Source organism: Tachypleus tridentatus, chromosome 1, assembly GCF_004210375.1.
Source record: "Tachypleus tridentatus isolate NWPU-2018 chromosome 1, ASM421037v1, whole genome shotgun sequence".
In the NCBI taxonomy this organism is placed as follows: Eukaryota; Metazoa; Arthropoda; class Merostomata; order Xiphosura; family Limulidae; genus Tachypleus; species Tachypleus tridentatus.
The window spans coordinates 89,440,491-89,466,215 of record NC_134825.1 but is presented as its reverse complement, the minus strand read 5'-3'; the positions used below and the strand labels follow the sequence as shown (position 1 = coordinate 89,466,215).

The window sequence follows — 25,725 nt, the reverse complement described above, 5'->3', positions numbered from 1 at the left end:
ATATCTTAAATTGCTATATAAGTTTGTGTTGGAATGTAAATGTAAGTTTTCAAGTAAAGTTGAATCAAACCGTTAGAAATTCTAAACTATAATAAAACTTTAAACTAATTTTTTGTAATAATATTTAATACACTAAATTATAAAAGAGCAACATTATGATTTAGCAGTGGCAAAAAACTTAGTAATATCAAATATGTCACATTTAAGGAAATAGTGTTGCTGTTTCATTAAACATGTTTAAAGACTTACATATGAAGATTTGACGTTCTCGTTGTTATTGAAAAATACCATTTGAAAACTTGAAAATAATATTTTGTTATACGCGATTGTAAATACTAATACGGTTTAGATCTAACATCTTATGTCAAGTGGCATCACGTTACACACAATTAATTTTCACCAGGTGGAACAGAATAATAAGAGATGTATCTTTATAAATGTAGCCAAATAATACCCCAAATTTACAAATTTTCAGGGTTTTCGCCAGAGGAGCAGGTGGAGGTCAGGGTGTAAAGAACCGTGTTAGTAGTCGAGGTACTCTTCTACGAGCAGTCTTCAACTGGAACGCTGGAGAGATAATCTTCTTTCTGATTGGTCAACAAGGTGTTAGTGCTTGCAGGAAGGTGTGATCTTCAAACTGAAGTAGTTTTAATTAAAAATAATAATAACTGTTAAGCAGCCTAGCACACTTCTCTCAACATCATTTAACTGTTAAGCAGCCTATCACACTCCTCTCAACATCATTTAACTGTTAAGCAGCCTATCACACTCCTCTCAACATCATTTAACTGTTAAGCAGCCTATCACACTCCTCTCAACATCATTTAACTGTTAAGCAGCCTATCACACTCCTCTCAACATCATTTAACTGTTAAGCAGCCTATCACACTCCTCTCAACATCATTTAACTGTTAAGCAGCCTATCACACTCCTCTCAACATCATTTAACTGTTAAGCAGCCTATCACACTCCTCTCAACATCATTTAACTGTTAAACAGCCTATCACACTCCTCTCAACATCATTTAACTGTTAAGCAGCCTATCACACTCCTCTCAACATCATTTAACTGTTAAGCAGCCTATCACACTCCTCTCAACATCGTTTAACTGTTAAGCAGCCTATCACACTCCTCTCAACATCATTTAATCTTTGTGGTGTTAGTACAAACCAAAACAGAGAAATAAATAGCGTTTTTCTTAACTCTAGAATTACTGATGGGAGTTCACGTAGATCCCACTTGAATTTTTCTAAACTACTGAAGTACCGAATCGTTTGTGTGTTAATAACTGTCTTGTTTAAAGGTTCCATACTAACAAAAGATTCGTGTTCTAGTTTCTTAGTGCAAAACTAGACAATGGACTATCTGCGCTGTGTCCAACGCGAAAAATCGAACCTTAAATTTTTACGTTGACCATACGAGTCATAAAAACAAGTTTGAATAAACATACCGTCTATATTGCAATAAAATGAGTGATCTCCAATGTGTTGGCATTTGTACACCTTGAGAGTTATGATTATAATTAGATTGTGGTTGAAATGTTTTATTCAAACTTCAGTTATTGGACAAAGCTCAAATTTTAAAAGGTGTATATCTTAAAATTTCCTAAAGCTTTTAGATATTTAAACTGAACTCTTTATATAAGTACAAATATGTATGTTCTTTCTTACCAAAAATAAACAATTCGTCTTTAAACAATAAACATACCACTTTGTTAGTTAGTAACAACACAATTCCATATAATTATTATTTTCTTTTTCCAATCTTCATGCAATGTTTTAAATGTAAACTGGGCCGGGCGCATCTTGGTAGTTAGCTTGTCGACCTGAGGATCCTAAAGTTAAAGGTTTGAGCTACGATATTCCAATTACTACTCTCTGCCATTTTAGCTGTATGGTGTTGTAATTGTGAAACTCAACCCCGCCATTCGGTTAAAAGTAGTTGCATAAGCGGTGGGCTCAACTACCTCTGGTAACCAACTCTAAATAAGAGCTACCCCTGTACTTTATAGAAAGATCTCTATTCTAGACTTTTAGCCCATGTGTAACATAGTGAGCCGTTGAGGCTGAAAAAAAAACTAATACCAAAAGCGAATTTATTAAAGTAGAAACAGAAGAAAAATTACTGACATTAAAATGTATGAACACAAGGTTATATTTAAAGTTTTGAGCCACAGACATTCTTCAGGTTAACGGTGGTTAGCAAGACAAAAGTATTTGATTTTTCAAGCAGTAGTTTTTAGTAAAGTGAAGGACATTTCTTCAAAGCACTAGATGAAAAGTCTTTATTATGATGAATAAATATTTAAATATGTTGGTGATTTTCAGTTATTTTTCAGAGTCAAAATGCATACATATCGTGGTATTTAGTTTGTTTCGGTTGCAGTTTCTATGGTAACAGAGCCTCACAACTTTTGTAGTCACTGTTTAATATTTATTACACCGTTACACATGTGTATATTGATTGAAAATAGTCCTTAAGCTTAATTACTGTAATGAATGTAAAGATTCTTGAAAGTTACAGAAGTACAATCACGACAGTGTGTAATAACTAAAATATTTCTTAAATGTGAATCAATTATTCTTAAGTCTGAGTAAAAAAGTATAATTTAAAGCTTACTACAACTTTGACAGCAGCTCGGGTAAATCTCGGCTGTTTCAAAATATACATATATGAGGACAAATGAGTTTTGTAATATCGGAATAAATAAAATCGCACCAAATTATAAATATAGAATTATTTTACAATTTACACAGTACTTATTACACTGTTAAACTCTAAAATATCTTTAAAAACTATGGGAATATTGGTATAAAAAATTCCATAAATTCACCATTTTACAACCAGTGTTTAACAATTTAAAATATTTTTACAATTGCAATTGATAATGCATTTATTTTTTCTTTTGGTAGGATACGCCAGAACGAGTGAGTATCTTTTAATCTCTTAATTATGTTATTCATAAAAGAAACCATCTTATTCATGGGGTCTCTTTTAATAGACAGTTTGAGCAAACTGAGATGAGTAACGTATCTGTATTCAGGTGTCTTATATACACATTTTCTAGACAATAAGGTTAATTGAATCATGTGATGGTATCATTGCTCTACAGGCTATGGCGTTGAAGAAGGGGGAAGAAGTCAAATGACTCTTTTTCTATTCTAAAATGTGTAAAGCGTTCACTCTCTTCTGACTTTTGTTTTTCATGAATTTAACTTTCATGTAAATCATTGAAATTCTTTGTGTATAAAAATAGGTCCCCATATCCACCCCGACTGTAGTGCTGGTTACGCCCCTGGTGGAGAATTTTATTTTATCAGCTTATGTATGACATATTATTATTGCAGGTTTATTCGTCTCAAGATAATTAGTATTATTGTCCCTGGTTTTACAATTGTTGGAATTTACTTGGAAGTATAATTGATGTAGAGACGTTTAATTTTTTGACTACCGTAGAAATACAAAGAGCTTGTAACTAATTGGATGTCTACTTTTGAACTAGGATATGAGCTCATGACTTAATAGAGATATGTTTAAAAGCACACCTAACTGTGAAAGTATATATTTTGATGCATATCGCAAAAACAAGTTTATATTTTAGAGTGTGAGACTGCTGTTTTTGTTCTTGTTTTCACTTTGAATATATTATTTCAAAGATAAATATATAATACAATTTTCTCTATTCTTATAATTGTTCACCAGCTTTCATATGAGATTTATAAAAATATTGCACAAAAAATTATTTTCTTAAGAAACATGTTTCTGCTAACAGACTCTGTTCATTAATTCAGTTAATTATTTTTCTGTTTAAACAAAACTCAAGATTATCTTGATGTTTTTGCCATTATTTTAATCGCAAAATGAAACAATTTAATACGTTCTTTGTTTCTGTGTAGCTCGAAAAGAAATGTCATGTTGGACCAGCGAAAAGAAACATTCATAACTTGCGTGATGAACTATACAGTTCGAACCAGCGAGGTGGTGGTGGCGGCGGTGGGGGAGGAACGTTCATCTATAAAGTAAGAACATATGTAATTATAATATATGTAATTATGATCACTAACTTTGTTTTTGTTCAAACAAAATTTCCAATTGCTTTTGCAAATAACCCCGTTTAGTATGTGCTATATTTATGTTACGGACGAAAATCGTGGCTAGGAATCATGAAGACCATTTTTTTTTGTCTTTTCTGAGGGTCAAGGGTGACCTGGTGGCTGGTGTGCTGGATGTAGATACTTTATAGTGCTGTGCAACTCTTTCAACTGTGGGCGTGTTCTAAGTGAGAGTCACTCCAGTTATTGGGTTTAAAAATCCTGACAAAATGGGTAATGCTGACTGCTAACCCTCTGAAATATACGGACGGTCTCTAGCCTGATTGTTTAGCCTGCATGCGCATAAGGGGTAATTCAAGTTTAAAATTCGATTTCTTTTTTTCTTGTTTCAAATCAATACTCGACGGAGGCCGAAATGGGATTTTTATTTATTCTTTATTTTTAAATATTTCAAGAAGAAAATTATCAATACTTACTCGTACGGCTTGTTCATATGACGAACAAACAAGTTATAGTACAATTGATCAAATGTTATTCACTGTTGCAAATATATATTTTGTAACTTTATGATACCTAATATTAGTTAGTGAGTGTAGCATAGCCCAGTGCTCTGAACTCATAGTTGGAAGTCTGCAAGTTTAATACCTGTTAGCGACCCCTTGATATGTCCTTGAACAATTTTACCCCAATTATTTCAGAGTGCCTAACTGTACCATGGGTAGTTCGAGGGTAACCTGTGTTAAACTGTCATTACGTACAGGGGGATTAAGTCACCATTCTCAACATTTTGTGCCATTGAAACCGGAGTTCAGTACCGCTTCTTATGTGCTATCTATAATAGGTGTATTTAACTTTAAATATTGTTGTTAGTTGACTTAAAAGCTAGTTTTAAACAGTATAAACATCAATGCTACAGATGAGGGCTGCTAACGTTCTTGAGCTTTCATTTTGTGTTCAGTGTATCACGTGACTGTAAGAAAGAGAATGTGTGCACGTATATATAAAAGTAGTTTTATATTGCTCATAAAATTATGGCCTTCGTTAATATATCGTTAAGTATATTCACTGGCCACTTTAGTGAGTTTATATTTCGTATTACTCAAGCACACTTAGTTAACCACAAGAGAGTGAACTGTACATTACTTCCTTAACCATGAGAGAGTGAACTGCACATTACTTCCTTAACCATGAGAGAGTGAACTGTACATTACTTCCTTAACCATGAGAGAGTGAACTGTACATTATTTCCTTAACCATAAAGGAGTGAACTGCACATTACTTGCTTAACCATGAGAGAGTGAACTGTACGGTATTTCCTAATATTTTGTAAACAAACATTACGCGCTAATGACACATGGCCAGTCAGCCATTTATTATAAAATAACAGCTAATTTGTTTCATAGATAGTATGTTATAAAATAACAGATAAGTTGTTTTATGGGAAGCATACTATACAATAACAGATAAATTGTTTTATGGGCAGCATACTATACAATAACAGATACTTTGTTTTATGGGCAGCATACTATACAATAACAGATACTTTGTTTTATAGATAGTGTGTTTTAAAATAATAGCTATATTGGTTTATAGAGAATGTTCTAGAAAATAACAAGTACATTGTTTTGTGTACAGTGTGTTATAAAATAACAATTACATTGTTTTGTGTACAATGTGTTATAAAATAACAAGTACATTGTTTCGTGGATAGTGTGTTATAATATAACAGCTACATGTTTTTACGTATAGTGTATTATAAAATAACGGCCACGTTGTTTTGTATACATAGTGTTACAAAGTAATAGTTTCATTGTTCTATACACAGTGTGCTATAAAAATAACAGCTACTTTGTTTTTTCAGTTAGTGTGTTATAAAATAACAGCTTCATTGTTTTGTAGAGAGTATGCTGGATGAATTGTTTTATCTCTTCCATCGACGTTTCTGTTTGGAATTTCATCACTTGAACAAACTGGCGGTTTTATTTTATCAACCCTTTCTTTAAATGTTACTGTAAAACCTGTGGTGAAATACACTGTGAATGTAAGGAGAAGCTACAAAATTTATGCGGATTTAAATATAATTATAGATAATTTTAAAATGTACCTCTTGTAACAATACCTATTAGATCTTGATAGGTAGTGTAGGCCTACTGAATGAACCAAAAAAGGGTCAAGTGCTTATTAGACATCTTTCTTCATCTTGTAACATTTTAGATTAGTAATACTTAGCATGAAATACCTTCATTCCAGTGCACAGAACAAGTTAATAATCAACATGACTGTGGCTGATAAAACGAATAACACTTCTAGATGCAAAACCCTCGAACAGCTGAGTGGCTCGAGTTGTGTAACTGACTACTGGTCCTACTGAATATTCCTAAATATTCAAAGTCTGTAGTTTCTAGGAGGCGTTCTGAACTACCACTATTCCGGATTACACTTATTCCATATTCATCGAAATCTGGAAATAATAGTACAATTATACTAATTAACTTATTTCATAAGAACTTAAATAAATAATTTACGTAAAATATTCAGTAAAGACTAAGTGGAAAAACTACAGACTATAAAATACACTTCAAAAGTGGTGAAATTATAATATTAAAATATATGTATAATGATATAAATATTATTATTACTACTCTTAAAAGGCTTTGTGTTAAGTGAAGCCAGTTAGAAAAAATGTTAGTTCTAAGTACGTTTGTAAGTTTTGTCAACCGTCATATTTATTATTAAACTTCTTTTTCCCCATATTGCAAATATATTATGAACGGGAGCTCTTTTATTATCTCCTATTACTTTTAAAATTACCTTAAGAGGTGTCATACCCCAAAACAAATCCGGTTAGGACACTCGTTCGTAGTGCCTGAGCTGTGTGACGTTTATAATCCTACTAGCTTTTGAGTGGAGATATGAACGCAGTTTCAAACACAGTACTCCTGGGATACCAAGAGTGGCAGATATAAACAAAAAATTCGATTTCAGACCCTATCATGTTTCGATATTCGTCCGGGCTCGTCTTAGCCTCCCTTGATAAGAAGGTTACGTCATATTAAAAACAAAATCAACCTTAGGCTATTTCTAATCGGCTTGCTAACTCCTAAACTGTGATAAGGTTTCACGGACAGACAAACACACAACCTCAGTCAATATAGGAGGTGACGTTTTCAGTCTAATGAAGGCGCCTGGCATACGTGGTAAACTGTCTTTAATAAAAACAAGGTTTTAAACGTTCCTCAGGAGTCAAAGGATGTCTTTACACTAGAATTGGTTGAATATTAAAATTTCGAACTGGAAACTCCCAGAGAAGTTACCGTTGGACATACCTTTTCGAGACAAGTTTTCATTTGTTAAATAATATAAGTTTAAGTGAAATACAGCATGCTAAAGTCTCCATACTAGCTGGTACTAAGGTCTACCCACTAGGAGGAAATTCAGTATGTATCAATAAAGCCACATTCTTAACATCATTAATTAGACAACTGCCAACTTTCTATGCTTCTGCTATCACCTTTTTTATGTTTAGTTTTCAACCAAGAAACGAATGATTTCACCGGTAAGGAAGGTCTGAGCATCATGGTAGTCAGCAGTATGAAAAGCAGATTCTGAAAGCAGCTACAGGCTTAATATTGTACTTGGCTTGCTACACAGAATCTACCAAAGTGGTTCTAAACGGTTCCTGGATACCACTGTGTGTTATTTGGAGAATTTCGCGCTTCTTGTGCTTGGCCGTTAAACTCGTGATGCACTGACAGATTTCAGTCACCTTACCACTTTAAATCACTTTCCGCAGCCCCAAAGATAAAAGAGTACGAGAAATGTCTCTTTTTAGCCAATTAACACGTCCCAAAAGTTTTAGTTCCAATAAAGAAAAACTGCATTGAACATTAGTTGTTGTTGTTTTTTCTCACTAAAAAAATTCTTCATTACTTCATGAGGGGCCTTTTAAAATATCTTAATGTGATGATCTTAGCTGAAAGAAAAAAAATCGATTCTTGACTTGAAGATGATGTACATACAGAGATACCTATTTTTATTTTAATAAAGTATCGCTTTAACCTACCATACATAAAGTGTTTTAGAGTTTAGTGTTTTGTGATCACAGTATCTTATAAAGATGTGTTATATACTTTCGTGATTTAATCATATGTTGTGTTATCTCAAATAGAAGTTTACAAAGAACGAGGTCCAAACTTATACAAACATCATTGATTTCTATAAATCTTAGTGTTAAATCACTTGCAGCACTATGGCACTTAAAAACTCAAAAATATTATATTTGGAATGATTGCTAGAGATGTCTTATTGATGTTTCTTTAGTTAAGACTCGTTTAGTAAAACAGATAAAATAAGAATACCGTACGGAAATCAAGACATGTTTTAACTCAATAACAGCTCCATCACCAGACTCACCAGCCTGTGCTCTTGGTAGTGGCTGCTGGAGGTGGTGGATTATCATACAACAGAGCTGACGATCCTGCCACAGCAATCGATCCCGATGGACGTGGTGTTATTCCAGGTCTTCCACCTAGAAATGGAATCTCATCACAAGATGGTGCAGGTGAATGTATTTCAGCACAAGTTGATATAACACAGTCATTATTACAGGGTTGTGTTCAAACATTAAGATAATTTAGTATAAGAGCCCATACATTAAAATGTATTATTTCGAAACGCTTCTTTCTAAAACTATATTAGCATGCTCATATTTTTACCACATTTTCAATCAAATTAAATTAGTTATTTAGCCCTAGTGTTGCTTATTTAAGATTGACGCCTAAATCTTCCTGTAAATTAATACAAAATGTGTGTGTTTAACAAGTAGTGTATGTAAGTTAATTCCCAAACTTAGTATTTCGTATCCCTTCAGGAATACCAATTTCTGAAACGTCTTGACTCTCCATTATATTATGATTACTAAAAGATTTAATAATTTATGTTATAGGGAGAATATAAATCTTTCATATCCTTATGTACATGTTATAGAAAAATAGCAACCTATAAAACCTTGTCATAAAACAGAAATGAAATTTGTTTATATATTTATTTCAACTTAAGAGTAAGGTTTTAAAGAACGTATTCATGCACAAGTTCATACTGACTTAACAGCTCTGTAATACAGTGAAAATGATTTGAAGCTTGTATATTTATTTGTAAGAAAATCTTTGTCTTACTGACAACTTCACTATCTTCACTATTAGGTGGTGGTGGTGGCTGGAACAACACTGACTATACTGACCAGGGTTCAACATCAGGTCGATCATTTCTTAACGGGGCACGTGGAGGTTACGTTTGTAGAGATGCCTCTGAATGGAAAACAAACGGTGGATTCGGAGGAGGAGGAGGTGCTTGTACAGCAGGAGGAGGTGGTGGTGGTTACAGAGGTTTGTATATATAAAAATGGTACTTCCTGTTTTATGCGATAACATGGTCTTATATGCCTAAAATTTCACACCTGTTTTAAGCTTCTAATTTAGAAATATTTTTATTAGTTTGTTTAAGTGGTAAATATTACTGGTAAAACAAGATATTTTTGCATTTAGTTTTTCCTAATTACGTAGTATTAGTTGTTTAGAAGATAGTCATATCGGTCTCGTTCATTGCAAGACATTATTAGCTTTTCTTATTATTTTCTTCAGTCACAGTTTCATTATCCTTCATTAGGTGGAGACGCTGCTGAGGAAGACAATGCTTATAACAATGGTCAAGGAGGAACATCCTATTTTAGCCCAATGTCCACCATGACACTAGAAGAAACAGGAGCAAATTCTGGAGACGGTCAGGCGGATGTGATACCAGCTCAGAAAGGCTGTGGATGCGAATATCTCTGTGTGATAATGGACTTAGAAAATAAAGCTTTTAACTGTATTTGTCCTCCAGGCTATTCTCTCGGCCCAGATGGCCTTTCCTGTCAAGGTAAGTCTTGTGTTTTCAAAATTATAGTGTCAGACATTGGCTATCAAGGCAAGTCTTGTACTCTTATAGCTGTACTCTTGAACCTGATAGCCTCTGTTGTCAAGGTAATTGTTTATAAATATATATACAAGTATAATTTCTGTTCAGTATTATTATCGTTGTAATATATATTTAAGTTTTTATAGCCTAATAAAGTGAGACTGGTCCAAAATGTAAGTATTTTATGACTTAGCATACTGCTACCTTAATTACTCATTGCTATTAGGGTAATGAAGAATGATATTTAGTTTTCATAAATCTGCCTCCCTTGAAACATTTTTTCACCAAAAATACAAATATATACTTATTATCTCTCTCTATATACATTTATAAACTTGGTTCTTGTTTGTTATGTTTTCAGCGCCAATAAAAAGCGAAAGCTTCCAGCTTCCAACACACCACCTGGTTCTAATCATTTTGTGCATTCTTGTAACAATGGCGGTTATCCTTTTTTTCTGCTTGTTAGCGCGTAAGTATCATATGTGTATACACAGTTACTTGTTTATATGTTTAGGATTTTTGATGTTCTGAAAAATTTTGCTTAGAATTTAACATCTTTTTATTAAATCAGTGTTATGATTCTACAATCTAATATTTGAATCACTTTTCGCCACAATAGTAGCTTGGATTCAGATTGTCATAGATTCTACAAGATGATAGAAGGTGTTTTCTCTAATCCTAACTTTGTCTTTGAGGAGTATATTTTGTAACCGAATCACAGATGGGTTCAAAGAGTCGCAATGCACGAATCTAATTCATTACGAAAATGTTCAATCAGATTAATACCCAATGATTTGGTTCACCAAGGAAAATAGTTTAAGTCAAGTCACTGTTGTCCCTTTCAAACCGGTTTCATACAGTAGCAACGTGATGGAATCTTACATTATTTTGTAGAGAAGCTTCTATCCGTTAGGATAGAAATGCAGTATTTTGCTGTGAATGGCTGGCAACAATGGTGGGCTTTGCGTTTTATTCGACCTTCTAAAAGAAGCAAAGAGCCAAACTCATGCCAAGAGTATGTTTTCCACATCAAACCACATGATACGAGTCCATGCTTTTCTGTTTACGAATCACCAAGGAAATTTAAATCTGGTTAACGGCAGCCATATGATAATGTTTTTATTATACAGAAGCGGTAGTTGATAGAATAAGTCAGTTGGGATATTATCTTATGTCTGCTTTGTTTAAAAAACATCTGTCCAAGCATATTTTCTCTAGAATATCGCCAGAACCTAGTAGTTACCATTTTATACAGTGAAAAATGTTCACACTGTTAAGAGAAGTCGAAGACGACTTTAGGGAGACGTTTAAAGACGGAAGCGATTTTTGTTAAATGCGTTATTTCTAGAAACGTATATCTTTATCGTGTTTCTTTGAAAGTTCGAATTGTTTGTTTGTTTGTTTTGGAATTTCGCACAAAGCTACTCGAGGGCTATCTGTGCTAGCCGTCCCTAATTTAGCAGTGTAAGACTAGAGGGAAGGCAGCTAGTCATCACTACCCACCGCCAACTCTTGGGCTACTCTTTTACCAACGAATAGTGGGATTGACCGTCACATTATACACCCCCACGGCTGGGAGGGCGAGCATGTGAAAGTTCGAAAGGCACTTGCTTTATTTTATTGCAAACTGATAATGATGTGACAATGTATCTTTATTTATAGGCTTAAACAAGCACCTTACATATCACATGATGAATCTATTTTGCATATCTAAATCAGTAAATTGTTCTATAAGAAAGTATGGTAGTGCTTATGACAAAACTAATCAATAAAAGAATATAAGATTTCACAAATAAATTTTATTCTTTTATACTCGGTACAGAGAGAAACATAAACAACATATAATGCACTGTTTTATAATCATACACGATACGTTTTCCCCAAAGTAAACGTCAGTTATTCATCAGTTGGTGTTTTGCACATTATTTTAGTCAAAGAAATTTTAAAATTTCTGTCAAACTGGTATACATTGAGATTTTTTAAATATTAAACTATAATATTTCATATTTTGTTAAATTATGAATGTGATATTATGTAGTTTTTGTCAAGTTAGAAATATTCTACCTTCAGATCAGATAATTTGGTAATATTTATCCTAAAACTATTACATTATAGTCAACCGATACCGGAAGAGACACATTCGAGATCTCCGCCACGAACCCCTTAACAGTCCTGAGGTTCAATTGAACCAATTACGTCAGAATGGAGGGATGTTTACTGACTACAATCCCAACTACGAATTCGGTGGTAGTACGTATACAGTAAAGGATCTGAACGAAATCCCACGAGAGAACCTTACCTTAGTTAAGTACGTGGATGTGAGCCTTAAGACAAAGAGTAAAAGCTTACGTTTATTTGATAATATTGTTGACGAAGTTATTACAGTGAAACTAAAAGTGTTCGTCAATACAGTTGAGAAATAAAGCTGTTTTTTTTCAGGGCCTTGGGGCAAGGTGCTTTTGGAGAAGTATATCGTGGGTTTTTAGGTGACATTCCAGTAGCTGTAAAGGTAACGTTGTTACTGCTTAAATGTTAAAGTTAGTTTGGTATCCTAATAACTGAAACTCATGTTATATAGTAAAGTGATCATCAAGATTAGACAGATCATTTAAAACTAGTAACAAATACTTATGTGCAACTGTGATTTAAACTTTTTAAAACTAACAAACTTCATCCTTTGTATATTACGGTTGACACAGATATTTGATCTAATCTTCATTGATAACTGAGATCTCCAAGATAAAAGATATATTTCCACTTTAAAAACGAAATATAATTAAAAACATTTAGAGGATGTCTTTCAACAGTGTAACAATTTTTAGTGGATAAAGAACTACAGTATAAGTAAGTTTGTAAGTTTGTTACTTATATAACAATCTTTAGTGGATAAAGAACTACAGTATAAGTAAATGCTGTCTCCAATCCACCACAAACTTTTTCAGAAATGTAATGTTTTCCACTGAATTACCAATATTCTCCATTTTTATGGAAAATAAATTTATAGATGATTAAACCCTCAGTTTTGTATAGGTTAACTTTATATACTACTCCGTTTCGGCCATATGCTGACTTGAAACTTAAATCGTCCAAAACATTTCAAGTTTGGATCTAGTAATTTTGCAAGACATAATGCTAAATGGAAAGCGTTGATACACGTCTTCCAGCCAGCACAACATTGGTACTAGTTTGGATCTAGTAATTTTGCAAGACATAATGCTAAATTGAAAGCGTTGATAGACGTCTTCCAGCCAGCACAACATTGGTACTCAGCACTTATTATATGTAATTTGAGAATATTCAAATGCTAGTTGTTAAATTCCAGCGATTTATCTTATAGTTATTAATTAAGGCCCCTTTTATTTTTCATAAGACTTTACCAGAATTGTCCTCTAATCAAGCTGAAATGGACTTTTTAATGGAAGCTTTAATAATGAGGTAAGTTTATATTTTACATCCGATTTAATATTATTACAAGTTAAGTTTTTATAGTGTGTAAATAATTTTATGTGAACAAAAAATGTATATTAAATATGTCTCGTAGAACTGGTGAATAACTGGTTCAGGGCGTTTACGCTGATTGTACTATTTTGAAACACGTTTAAAGTTTAATTATAAAAATCAGATATTCAACTTGTACTGGGGGTGAAGAGAAAGTTTTAGAGTGTCAATCTCCAAACAATAGTAAATACATTCTTGAAATCTAGATAAAACTGTAGTTTTAAGTCAAAGTGTAATTTAGAGGTAATGTCACATGGCGTATTTTAATTTTGTTCATGTACGCAACATATCTTGTGAACATTTTTCTTAACCATATGAGTGCTTTTAACGTCTTTTTTATGCATGATGACTAAAGCATTGATGAAAAATGTATATATAATACTAACTGTAGCATTGGTAAAATTAATGTTTCATCCCAGGCACAAATTGAAAAAAATGTACACATTTTTATGCTATCTCCACAACCCTGTAGTCCTAGTTATATAGATCTTTGTATGCTATCCCCACTACATCCCTGTAGTCCTAGTTATATAGATCTTTGTATGCTATCCCCACTACATCCCTGTAGTCCCAGTTATATCTTTGTGTGCTGTCCCGAATACAACCCTGTAGTTTGAGTTATACAGATCTTTGTGTGTTACTCTTAGTATAACCCTGTAGTCCAAATTTTACAAATCTTTGTGTACTACTCTTAATACAACTCTGTAGTTTCAGTTTTACAGATCTTTGTGTGCTACTCTTAGTATAACCCTGTAGTCCAAATTTTACAGATCTTTGTGTACTACTCTTAATACAACTCTGTAGTTTCAGTTATACAGGTCTTTGTGTGCTATTCTTAGTACAACCCTGTAGTTTCAGTTATACAGATCTTTGTGTGCTACTCTTAGTATAACCCTGTAGTCCAAATTTTACAGATCTTTGTGTACTACTCTTAATACAACTCTGTAGTTTCAGTTATACAGGTCTTTGTGTGCTACTCTTAGTAAAACCCTGTAATCCAAGTTTTACAGATCTTTGTGTCTTATCCCTTGTGTAACCCTATATTCCTAGTACAACTCTGTTCCAGTCTTTTGCTGAAAATATTACTGTGGTGGAGCACATTGTTTTTGAATTTCAAAAAAATTAGAATAATATTATTTTTTCTCTAATAGTGGTTTCACTGTTTAGTTCAACAAAAAGTATAAAGATTTAATGATTATTTATTTCATCATCGTAGCAAATTCGAACATCCAAATATTGTACACTTTATGGGTGTGTGCTTTGATAAGATGCCCAGGTTTATTGTGTTGGAGCTGCTTCCTGGTGGTGATTTGAAGACGTTTTTGAGGGAAGCTAGACCTAAGTGTGTGAGTATTTTCAATTCATATATTTATGAATGGTGATGAAAAACATAGATATCAATAACTTAACTTCTTAATGTAAACTTTCAAACGATAGAACTGCTATATAATAAAATATTTTGTCTTGTAAAATTATAATTAAATGTTGAAATGACAGCGCGTGTATAATATTATCTTGATATTATTAAAGCAAATAAAAATTTGTTGAATATTTTCTTTCATTTTATAATTCAGCGAGACAAATATGTTATGTTTTCCTCTATTGTAGTAGGGCCCGGCATGGCCAATTGTGTTAAGGCGTTCGACTCGTAATCCGAAAGGCGCGGGTTCGAATCCTGCATGCTCGCCCTTTCAGCCGTGTGGGCGTTATAATGTGACGGTCAATCCCACTATTCGTTGATAAAAGAGTAGTCCAAGAGTTGGCAGTGGGTGGTAATGACTAGCTGCCTTCCCTCTAGTCTTACACTGCTAAATTAGGGACGGCTAGCACAGATAGCCCTCGAGTAGCTTTGCGCGAAATTCAAAACAAACAAACTATTGTAGTAGTAACAGATTGAAATCACGAGATGGATAAAGTGTGCAGAAATAGAGCTCAAATTATACTTAGTTTTTTGAAGTTAGTGTTGCAGGTTATCTCTAACATAATGCGAATTAAAATTCTTCATGGAAAGTTGACGTCAATAAAAATAACCTTCACTTTATGGATTTAGTTGTTTTGGTTTTAACAAAATTATCTCACAATATTATAATATTTATATTTATACAATTTCAAACTGTTTTTTATTTCAAAATTGTTGATAATGGAATGAGTTTTATTCGTAGTTGAAGGTATACAGCCTAAAGATGCACACATATATTTATCTATGTATGTAAACTGATGATACAGATATATTCTTGTAGTAATTACTTTTACAAGCATGAAAGTTTATTGTCATTTTAAAATTTTATCATGTATTAGTATTTTCATAATTATTCGATTTACTTTTGACGTCAGCATTGTATATTGTTTTCCTACTTTTTTCAAATGTTTATATTAAACAACTAAAAGTCAGAACTGAAGCTTCCTTCATTGCAAACTATGAATCCCATACACCCAACAGTTTTATACTTTTGTGAGATAACACAACTTTAACCATTTTTATTAAAGTACTACAAATCTATCGTAGTTCGGAATACTTCCCCTCACTAGTATACCAACAAGTAGCATGTAACGTAATAGAATTTTTCAGGTTGATGAACAAAAGTTGGTTGAACTATATTTTTCTGTTTCTTAGAATCCAGATTTAACGATAAGAGCATATTTTATTGTCCGTTACAAACTTCCGTCCAAATAACTATATGTGTTGACGTTGTAATTTATGGAAAAAAAAATTATATAAATAGCATTGCTGGAAATACGTGTGTGTTATAAAAAATTGTTTTAAAACTATCACTCGCTCTCTGTTGTTCTAGAATAAATCCAATCTGACAATGAAAAAACTTCTAGCAATGGCCATGGATGTCGGTAAAGGCTGTCAGTACTTGGAAGAACACCACTTCATTCACAGGTTAGAAGAAATAAAATAATTACTTTTGTTTTCAAGGAGCAAAAGAACAACAAAAGAAACGCTTTAACTGTTATTCTTTAGACGTAAACGGATTAGTCATAACAAACCTTAAATCATTGTTTGAACTATCTTATTGGTTGTTAAATTCCAGGTAAAAGTAACTTGAGTCTGTCTAAAGCTATATATTGTTTAATCTGTTACTGTGTCTTAGATCAGTTTAATGATTCTATTACGGGTAAAATGTTAAGCTGCATTTACAGAATTAATACTATTAATAAAATTATGACTGCCTAAAAATCGAGATTAATAATTGATATTATTTATTTTATAACCAAATTTTAACTAAATATTTTAAATGTTGTTTACTCACTCAAGATTTTTAATGTGCAGAAATTTAACATTCACAAACAAGAAACACAGAGCAATATAAAAAGTAGCGACTAACTCATCAGAAAAACCTAATATTTATGGCTAATGAAAATAAAGCATTATATTTGCGATGACGAGAAAGCATTATATTATCCCATAACCTAGTAAAGTAGAACTTCTATTATAGTGTTTTGTCTTTTACTCACGTACTAATGCTATATTTATCCAGAAAACTCAATAACAAGTAGCGTTCATTAATGCCATTAACATGTAATTGTTAATGGTTCACCGGAGAGGTTTTTAAAATACCAAAAATATATATTACAGTGGTATTAATCGAGATAAGTCTTATATAATATTTACCTCCAGAGGCTGAGTGATAAGTCTAAAGTCTTATAAAACTAAAACAACGATTTTCGATCCCCGTGGTCGGCACAGCATAGATAGCTTTTTGTGTAGCTTTGTGCTCAACTACGTATAAACAACCACATTTGTAATATTGTTTTAAAACTATGATTTTTTTCATTTGGTACAATTCGCTTGAAGTTTCTAAAACTAGAATAAGATAGCGACAAGCTGTAAATCGAATGATAGACAGAGCTTCAGATTTCAATTTTAGATCCAACGTTAGTTTCGATTAATGTCGTATTAATGTCATAACGCGGTAACAATCTTTCTCTTGATGTATGATTGTGACTCCTTTATTGTTATCTAATATGGTCTTGAATACCAAACAAAAACCTATGATAAAGAGGTTTTATCATTTTGCATTCAAAGCTCATGTTGCATTGATAATGTAAATAATATTTTAAAAACTCAGCACGGATATTTATATATAACAAAAAATGCAAGATGAACAAATATCAAGCAAAGAAAGAATAATCAGTCACATTTATTTATTTATGCAACGGTTTATATCATACTTGCTAATTAAAGAAATTGTAAATAATACATTAATACGATTTATTTCGATTATGTGTTATGTAACCAACAAGAGAAAACACCAGTATATAATATATAATACATTTGTGACGTACAATTTCAGTCTTGGTGGCTTTCTCTTTAGAGAATTCGATTTACAGCGTGTGGGTGAAGAAATCGAAGCCTATCACTGTTGATAAGGGGTAGCCTAAGAGTTAACAGTGGATAGTTTACCATTTGGTCTATGACTTCAGAATTAGGTGCTAGCGCAAATAACCTTCGAGTTGTTTTGCGTGAAATTCAATAAACAAACTATTATATTTCATTAGAACAACTAACAATTTTTTGCAACGTGTATCATAATAAGATTTTACAAACATTTATAAAAAACATAATGTTAAATATTTGTAATAATTTACTGATTTATGGTCTAGGGATCTTGCGGCTAGGAACTGTCTTCTAACCACGAAAGATTCCGACCCGGTTGTCAAAATAGCTGACTTCGGAATGGCTAGAGACATCTATCGGTGAGAAATTAAAGTATCAGAAGTTAAATGACGGGAAGAATTTCTGAAAACAGCTTAGGCATCGCAGTATTTTATATAAATATTGTACAATTTTGATGAGGAAGAATAAATCCAAAGTATATAACATGTTCATTTATATATTTACATATTTTCTGTTATTTATCAGATTAATTGACCTTAATAAATACTAAAATAACCTCAGCAACGTTCTAGGAAGAACTGGAGGGAAAGAAAATTGCAGTAAAGGTCTATTAAACTTGTAACTTTCAGAGCTGATTATTATCGGAAAGGAGGCAAGACTATTCTACCCGTGAAATGGATGCCACCAGAAGCTTTTCTAGACGGCATTTTCACCTCAAAAACAGACGTGTGGTAAGCATTGCTGAAATAGAATGATAACAATTTCTTGCTTGCAAGTAATGTTTTAGATTATTATTTTCCGTGAAGATTTCCAGAAGGTCATTTTCAGAACAGTAATATGTCCCGTGCATGAACGACTGGTATTAAATACTTAAATTAGCTTTCGGTTCAATCCCGACTGTTTGGTTTTGTTTTCAATGCTTATAATAACGTATGAACAATGTTATTGATCAAAATTTAGGATTCAAAGTATTCGGCCTATTTGTATTGAGTAACACAAACATTAGAAGAAAAGATGTTTGAGAGATTTATTTGTCAATATTTTAGGTCTTTCGGAGTCTTATTGTGGGAAGTATTGTCACTGGGTTACATGCCATATCCCGGCCGAGGTAACCAGGAAGTAATGCAGCTAGTGACATCTGGTGGAAGATTGGAACCTCCTGCATTGTGTCCAAATCCAGTGTACGGTTCTTTCCTTGAATTGTAACAAGTTCTTCCACAGATAACAATTGAATACTAGAAGAGAGTTATTTTAACTGGTTCTAAAACTAATTTCATTTATAAAATAATAAGCTAGAAAACAGAATAACATATCGTTATAAATCATTGATTTAAAGCACATATGTTTACTGCAACATTTTTGTTTCCCGTAACTTCTTCAGCATGTTACAGCTTACAATTGCTTTATACTCGTAGGGTAATGATATAGTGTATTAGAACATAAATTTGGTTTCTATTTGTAGATATCATTTAAAATAATGCAGTATACAACTTTTGTACTTGTAGACATTGTGTAACATGTACCCGTGGTATAAACCGGTACTTTAACAAAACGAATCAAACTGATATAATTGATAATTTTTATGAAAACATGTTCTTTTCTACAAATATAATATTCAAATCTTACAACAACATTTATCGTCAATACATACCACCCTCCTGCAACATTTAGTTCTTCTAGTTTTGATGCACCGTTAAACTGTGGTACAAAGTATATTCTTCTTTTACCTTTCAATATCATCTCACATACAGTTAAGTTGTAACCTATAATTCTGTTCTTAGAAATGATACTAATCTGATTTGTAATCAAAACACGATATTCATTGTATGTAACGTGCAATTATATTGTATTTTGTACTATTGATCCAACATATAGTTATGTTACATATTACAGTATATTATATATTACTTTCTCGTGTAGTTAATACTTTTTTTCTAACTTGTTTTGGTTAGATATTGTGTAACGTGTGCTCATACTGTAATTTTTTGGTTAGATATTGTTTAACATCTACTCATGTTATAATGTTTTGGTTAGATATTGTGTAACGTGTGGTTATAGCGTAATTTTTGATTAGATATTGCTTAACGTCTACTCATGTTATAATGTTTTGGTTAGATATTGTTTACATCTACTCATGTTATAATGGTTTGGTTAGATATTGTTTAACATCTGCTCATGTAATAATGTTTTGGTTAGATATTGTTTAACATCTACTCATGTTATAATGTTTTGGTTAGATATTGTTTAACATCTACTCATGTTATAATGTTTTGGTTAGATATTGTTTAGTATCTACTCATGTAATAATGTTTTGGTTAGATATTGTTTAACATCTACTCATGTTATAATGTTTTGGTTAGATATTGTTTAACATCTACTCATGTTATAATGTTTTGGTTAGATATTGTTTAACATCTATTCATGTTATAATGTTTTGGTTAGATATTGTGTAACGTGTGGTCATACTGTAATCTTTGGTTAGATATTGTTTAGCATCTACTCATTATAATGTTTTGGTTAGATATTCTTTAACATCTACTCATGTTATAATGTTTTGGTTAGATACTGTGTAACGTGTGGTCATAGTGTAATTTTTGGTTAGATATTGCTTAACGTCTACTCATGTTATAATGTTTTGGTTAGATATTGCTTAACGTCTACTCATGTTATAATGTTTTGGTTAGATATTGTTTAGCATCTACTCATTATAATATTTTGGTTAGATATTGTTTAACATCTATTTACGTTCTAATGTCTTGGTTAGATATTGTTTAGCATCTACTCATTATAATGTTTTGGTTAGATATTGTTTAACATCTACTCACGTTATAATGTTTTGGTTAGATATTGTTTAGCATCTACTCATTATAATGTTTTGGTTAGATATTGTTTAACATCTACTCACGTTATAATGTTTTGGTTAAATATTGTTTAACATCTACTCATGTTATAATGTTTTGGTTAAATATTGTTTAGTATTTACTCATTATAATGTTTTGGTTAGATATTGTTTAACATCTACTCACGTTATAATGTTTTGGTTAAATATTGTTTAACATCTACTCATGTTATAATGTTTTGGTTAAATATTGTTTAGTATCTACTCATTATAATGTTTTGGTTAAATATTGTTTAGTATTTACTCATTATAATGTTTTGGTTAGATATTGTTTAACATCTACTCACGTTATAATGTTTTGGTTAGATATTGTTTAACATCTACTCATGTTATAATGTTTTGGTTAAATATTGTTTAACATCTACTCACGTTATAATGTTTTGGTTAGATATTGTTTAACATCTACTCATGTTATAATGTTTTGGTTAAATATTGTTTAACATCTACTCATGTTATAATGTTTTGGTTAGATATTGTTTAACATCTACTCATGTTATAATGTTTTGGTTAGATATTGTTTAGTATCTACTCATTATAATGTTTTGGTTAGATATTGTTTAGTATCTACTCATTATAATGTTTTGGTTAGATATTGTTTAACATCTACTCACGTTATAATGTTTTGGTTAGATATTGTTTAGTATCTACTCATTATAATGTTTTGGTTAGATATTGTTTAGTATCTACTCATTATAATGTTTTGGTTAGATATTGTTTAACATCTACTCATGTTATAATGTTTTGGTTAAATATTGTTTAACATCTACTCATGTTATAATGTTTTGGTTAGATATTGTTTAACATCTACTCATGTTATAATGTTTTGGTTAGATATTGTTTAGTATCTACTCATTATAATGTTTTGGTTAGATATTGTTTAGTATCTACTCATTATAATGTTTTGGTTAGATATTGTTTAACATCTACTCATGTTATAATGTTTTGGTTAGATATTGTTTAGCATCTACTCATTATAATGTTTTGGTTAGATATTGTTTAACATCTACTCACGTTATAATGTTTTGGTTAAATATTGTTTAACATCTACTCATGTTATAATGTTTTGGTTAAATATTGTTTAGTATTTACTCATTATAATGTTTTGGTTAGATATTGTTTAACATCTACTCACGTTATAATGTTTTGGTTAAATATTGTTTAACATCTACTCATGTTATAATGTTTTGGTTAAATATTGTTTAGTATCTACTCATTATAATGTTTTGGTTAAATATTGTTTAGTATTTACTCATTATAATGTTTTGGTTAGATATTGTTTAACATCTACTCACGTTATAATGTTTTGGTTAGATATTGTTTAACATCTACTCATGTTATAATGTTTTGGTTAAATATTGTTTAACATCTACTCACGTTATAATGTTTTGGTTAGATATTGTTTAACATCTACTCATGTTATAATGTTTTGGTTAAATATTGTTTAACATCTACTCATGTTATAATGTTTTGGTTAGATATTGTTTAGTATCTACTCATTATAATGTTTTGGTTAGATATTGTTTAGTATCTACTCATTATAATGTTTTGGTTAGATATTGTTTAGTATCTACTCATTATAATGTTTTGGTTAGATATTGTTTAGTATCTACTCATTATAATGTTTTGGTTAGATATTGTTTAGTATCTACTCATTATAATGTTTTGGTTAGATATTGTTTAGTATCTACTCATTATAATGTTTTGGTTAGATATTGTTTAGTATCTACTCATGTTATAATGTTTTGGTTAAATATTGTTTAACATCTACTCATTATAATGTTTTGGTTAGATATTGTTTAGTATCTACTCATTATAATGTTTTGGTTAGATATTGTTTAGTATCTACTCATTATAATGTTTTGGTTAGATATTGTTTAGTATCTACTCATTATAATGTTTTGGTTAGATATTGTTTAGTATCTACTCATTATAATGTTTTGGTTAGATATTGTTTAACATCTACTCATTATAATGTTTTGGTTAGATATTATTCCCATGGTTTCACTGCATGTCTCTTTCTTCAGTTCGAAATTGTTTACAATACTGATTCCCAGTAGCCATTATATAAACTAGTGCCGGTTCGCAGGAGAGTTGGAAAAACATTTTATGTTTCTAAATATGGCTACTAAAGTACTTTATTTTCCAATGAGACACAAAAGTACCTTTAAAAGTTGTAAGAAGCATTTCGTAAAATTTGGGATTGAAACGAGTTTAGTTCTCATTTGAGAGTAATGGCCAACACGATCTTACCAGGTGAAAGAACCACTTTCTGTTGTTATATATAAAATCTTCTTATCAGGTACAAAGTATCTGTTTCTCTAGTTATATAATGCTTATAAATTTCACTTAGTAGCTGTTTCTGTAGATCTGTACTGTAACCAGGTTCTAATGTAGCTCATACGTAGATAATGCTTATAAGCTCTCACAACATACCTCTTTCTGTAGTTACGTATCGCATACAGATCTCAGTAAGAATACATTTTTTTATTAAGATTTTGTTTGTAGATTTAATGAAACCACTCTGTGTAAGTAATATAGCTGTTTACAGGGCTCTGTAAGATACTTGTTTTTGTTTTTGTATTTGTATTTTCTCATAATCTCAGTAATATTTCACTTTTTCTAGCTCATTAATAACCTCTCTTTTTGTAATTAGACACGAAACTCTGATTAAGAGTATCTTTCATTGTACATATATACTGCGTTCATGATCTTATCAAAACCCTACCTAAAAAGACAGATTTTCTATAGTTATATATTACGTATTCCATTTCATCAGGGATCAAATATCTCGGGCTGTATTTATACAATGCTTATTGGATCTTATCAAACAATAAGGGCCTTTTGTTAAATTATATTCTATGTATTGCTTAAAGATATCAGAAATAGATATCTTTCTTAATTTATGTCAACCAAGTAAACTGAGTAACTTATAGTTACGTATTGGTTAAATGCTCACCAAATAAACTGAGTACCTTGTAGTTACATATTGTTAAATATCCACCAAATAAATTGGACACATTGTAGTTACATATTGGTTAAATGTCCACCAAATAAATTGGACACCTTGTAGTTGCATATTGGTTAAATGTCTACCAAATAAATTGGGCACCTTTTACTTGTATATTGGTTAAATGCCCACCAAATAACTTGGGCACTTTGTACTTATGTCCACCAAATAAATTGGGCATTTTGTACTTACATATAAGTTAAATGTCCACCAAATAAATTGGGCACCTTGTACTTGCATATTAGTTAAATGTCTACCAAATAAAATGGGAACCTTGTAGTTGCATATTGGTTAAATGTCTACCAAATAAAACGGGAACCTTGTAGTTGCATATTGGTTAAATGTCTATCAAATAAATTGGGAACCTTGTACTTGCATATTGGTTAAATGTCCATCAAATAACTTGGGCACCTTGTACTTATGTCCACCAAATAAATTGGGCATTTTGTACTTACATATAGGTTAAATGTCCACCAAATAAATTGGGTACCTTGTACTTTCGTATTGGATAAACGTCCACCAAATAAGTTGGGCACCTAGTATTTACACATTGGTTAAATGTCAACAAAATAAATTGGACACCTTGTACTGACATATTGGTTAAATGTCCACCAAATAAGTTGGGTACCTTTTACATACATATTGGTTAAATGCCCAGCAAACAGTCTGAGTGCCTTGTAATTACATATTGGTTAAATGCCCAGTAAATATATTAGTGCCTTTGTAGTTACATATTGGTTAAACATCCACCAAATCAGTTGCGCATCTTATACTTACATATTGGTTAAATGTCCACCAAATAAACTGGGCACCTTTTACATACATATTGGTTAAATGTCCACCAAATAAATTGGGCACCTTGTAGTTACATATTGGTTAAATGCCCAGCAAATAAACTGAGTACCTTTGTAGTTACTTATTGGTTAAACGTCCACCAAATAAGTTGGGCATCTTGAACTTACATATTGGTTAAATGCCCAGCAAATAAACTGAGTGCCTTTGTAGTTACATATTGGTTAAATGCCTAGCAAATAGACTGAGTACTTTGTAGTTACGTATTGGTTAAATGCCTAGCAAATAAACTGAGTGTCTTGTAGTTAGATGTTGATTAAATGTCCACAAAGAAATTTCGTTCCGCAGTAAAATACTCATTTTTACTATATACGAGAGAAGTCATTCTATATTACATAGTATTTACAATGTTTATCATTTACGAGATACTTCTAACTGAAAACTTACTAGGCTTCTTTTGTAGTAATAGATTGTTCACAAGTTATTAATGAGTGTATGGTACTTCTTTATGTAGTTATGTATTGCTTAAATATCACTAGACTTATTATGTAGTAACACCTTGCTAACAAGGCATTAATGAGTACAAGGTACTTTTCACTGCACTTATATATCGCTCAAATCCCACAAGTCTTGTACTGTTGTAACAAATTGCTCATAAAGTATTAATGTGTATAAGTTACTTCTTTCTGTATATATATATATATATGGCTTAGATCTCACTAGGCTTGTTTTCTAGCATCAAACTGCTCACATGGAAATGTTGAGTATAAGATACTTCCTTCTTTAGTTATTTATACATCGTTCAAATCTCGCTAGGCTTGTTTGGTTTGTTAGCATTTATTGGCGCAAAGCAACTAGGATATTTATGCCAAATAACAGTTAAAAATTAAAAACCAAGTAGAATTATTGAAATATGTTAAAAGGAATCATGTTAAAACAAAGCAAAGTTCACTTTTCGAATTAAAAACTTCAATAGAAATAAAAAGGTCAATGGCCCTTAAGAATTTAAAACACAATAGAGGTGGATAATGTCACCATTGCCATTAACACTGTCCAACGTCAACGGTGAATTTTTGGTGAAAATATGTCTAAAATTGTGTCGTCCCTCAAGGTCGTAGCGAAGGTACGACATTAAAATGTGGGCTATTGTGATTTCAGTATCACACATACCATACAT

The 25,725-nt window shown here is 31.6% G+C and overlaps 1 protein-coding gene across 2 annotated transcripts in view; it reads left to right on the top strand.

The window, feature by feature from the left end:
- The window catches only part of LOC143255251 (leukocyte tyrosine kinase receptor-like), a 72,865-nt gene that overhangs the window by 30,537 nt on the left and 16,603 nt on the right, over positions 1 to 25,725 (top strand). For both annotated transcript variants that reach the window (XM_076510626.1, XM_076510637.1), the window contains exons 12-26: positions 476 to 623; positions 2,913 to 2,927; positions 3,897 to 4,019; positions 8,448 to 8,613; positions 9,254 to 9,436; positions 9,717 to 9,968; positions 10,369 to 10,476; positions 12,123 to 12,315; positions 12,447 to 12,516; positions 13,378 to 13,442; positions 14,722 to 14,851; positions 16,298 to 16,392; positions 18,117 to 18,209; positions 18,480 to 18,581; positions 18,897 to 19,031. In XM_076510626.1, coding sequence (XP_076366741.1) covers positions 476 to 623; positions 2,913 to 2,927; positions 3,897 to 4,019; positions 8,448 to 8,613; positions 9,254 to 9,436; positions 9,717 to 9,968; positions 10,369 to 10,476; positions 12,123 to 12,315; positions 12,447 to 12,516; positions 13,378 to 13,442; positions 14,722 to 14,851; positions 16,298 to 16,392; positions 18,117 to 18,209; positions 18,480 to 18,581; positions 18,897 to 19,031 — 1,878 coding nt within the window. The remainder of the gene's footprint in view (positions 1 to 475; positions 624 to 2,912; positions 2,928 to 3,896; positions 4,020 to 8,447; positions 8,614 to 9,253; positions 9,437 to 9,716; positions 9,969 to 10,368; positions 10,477 to 12,122; positions 12,316 to 12,446; positions 12,517 to 13,377; positions 13,443 to 14,721; positions 14,852 to 16,297; positions 16,393 to 18,116; positions 18,210 to 18,479; positions 18,582 to 18,896; positions 19,032 to 25,725) is intronic.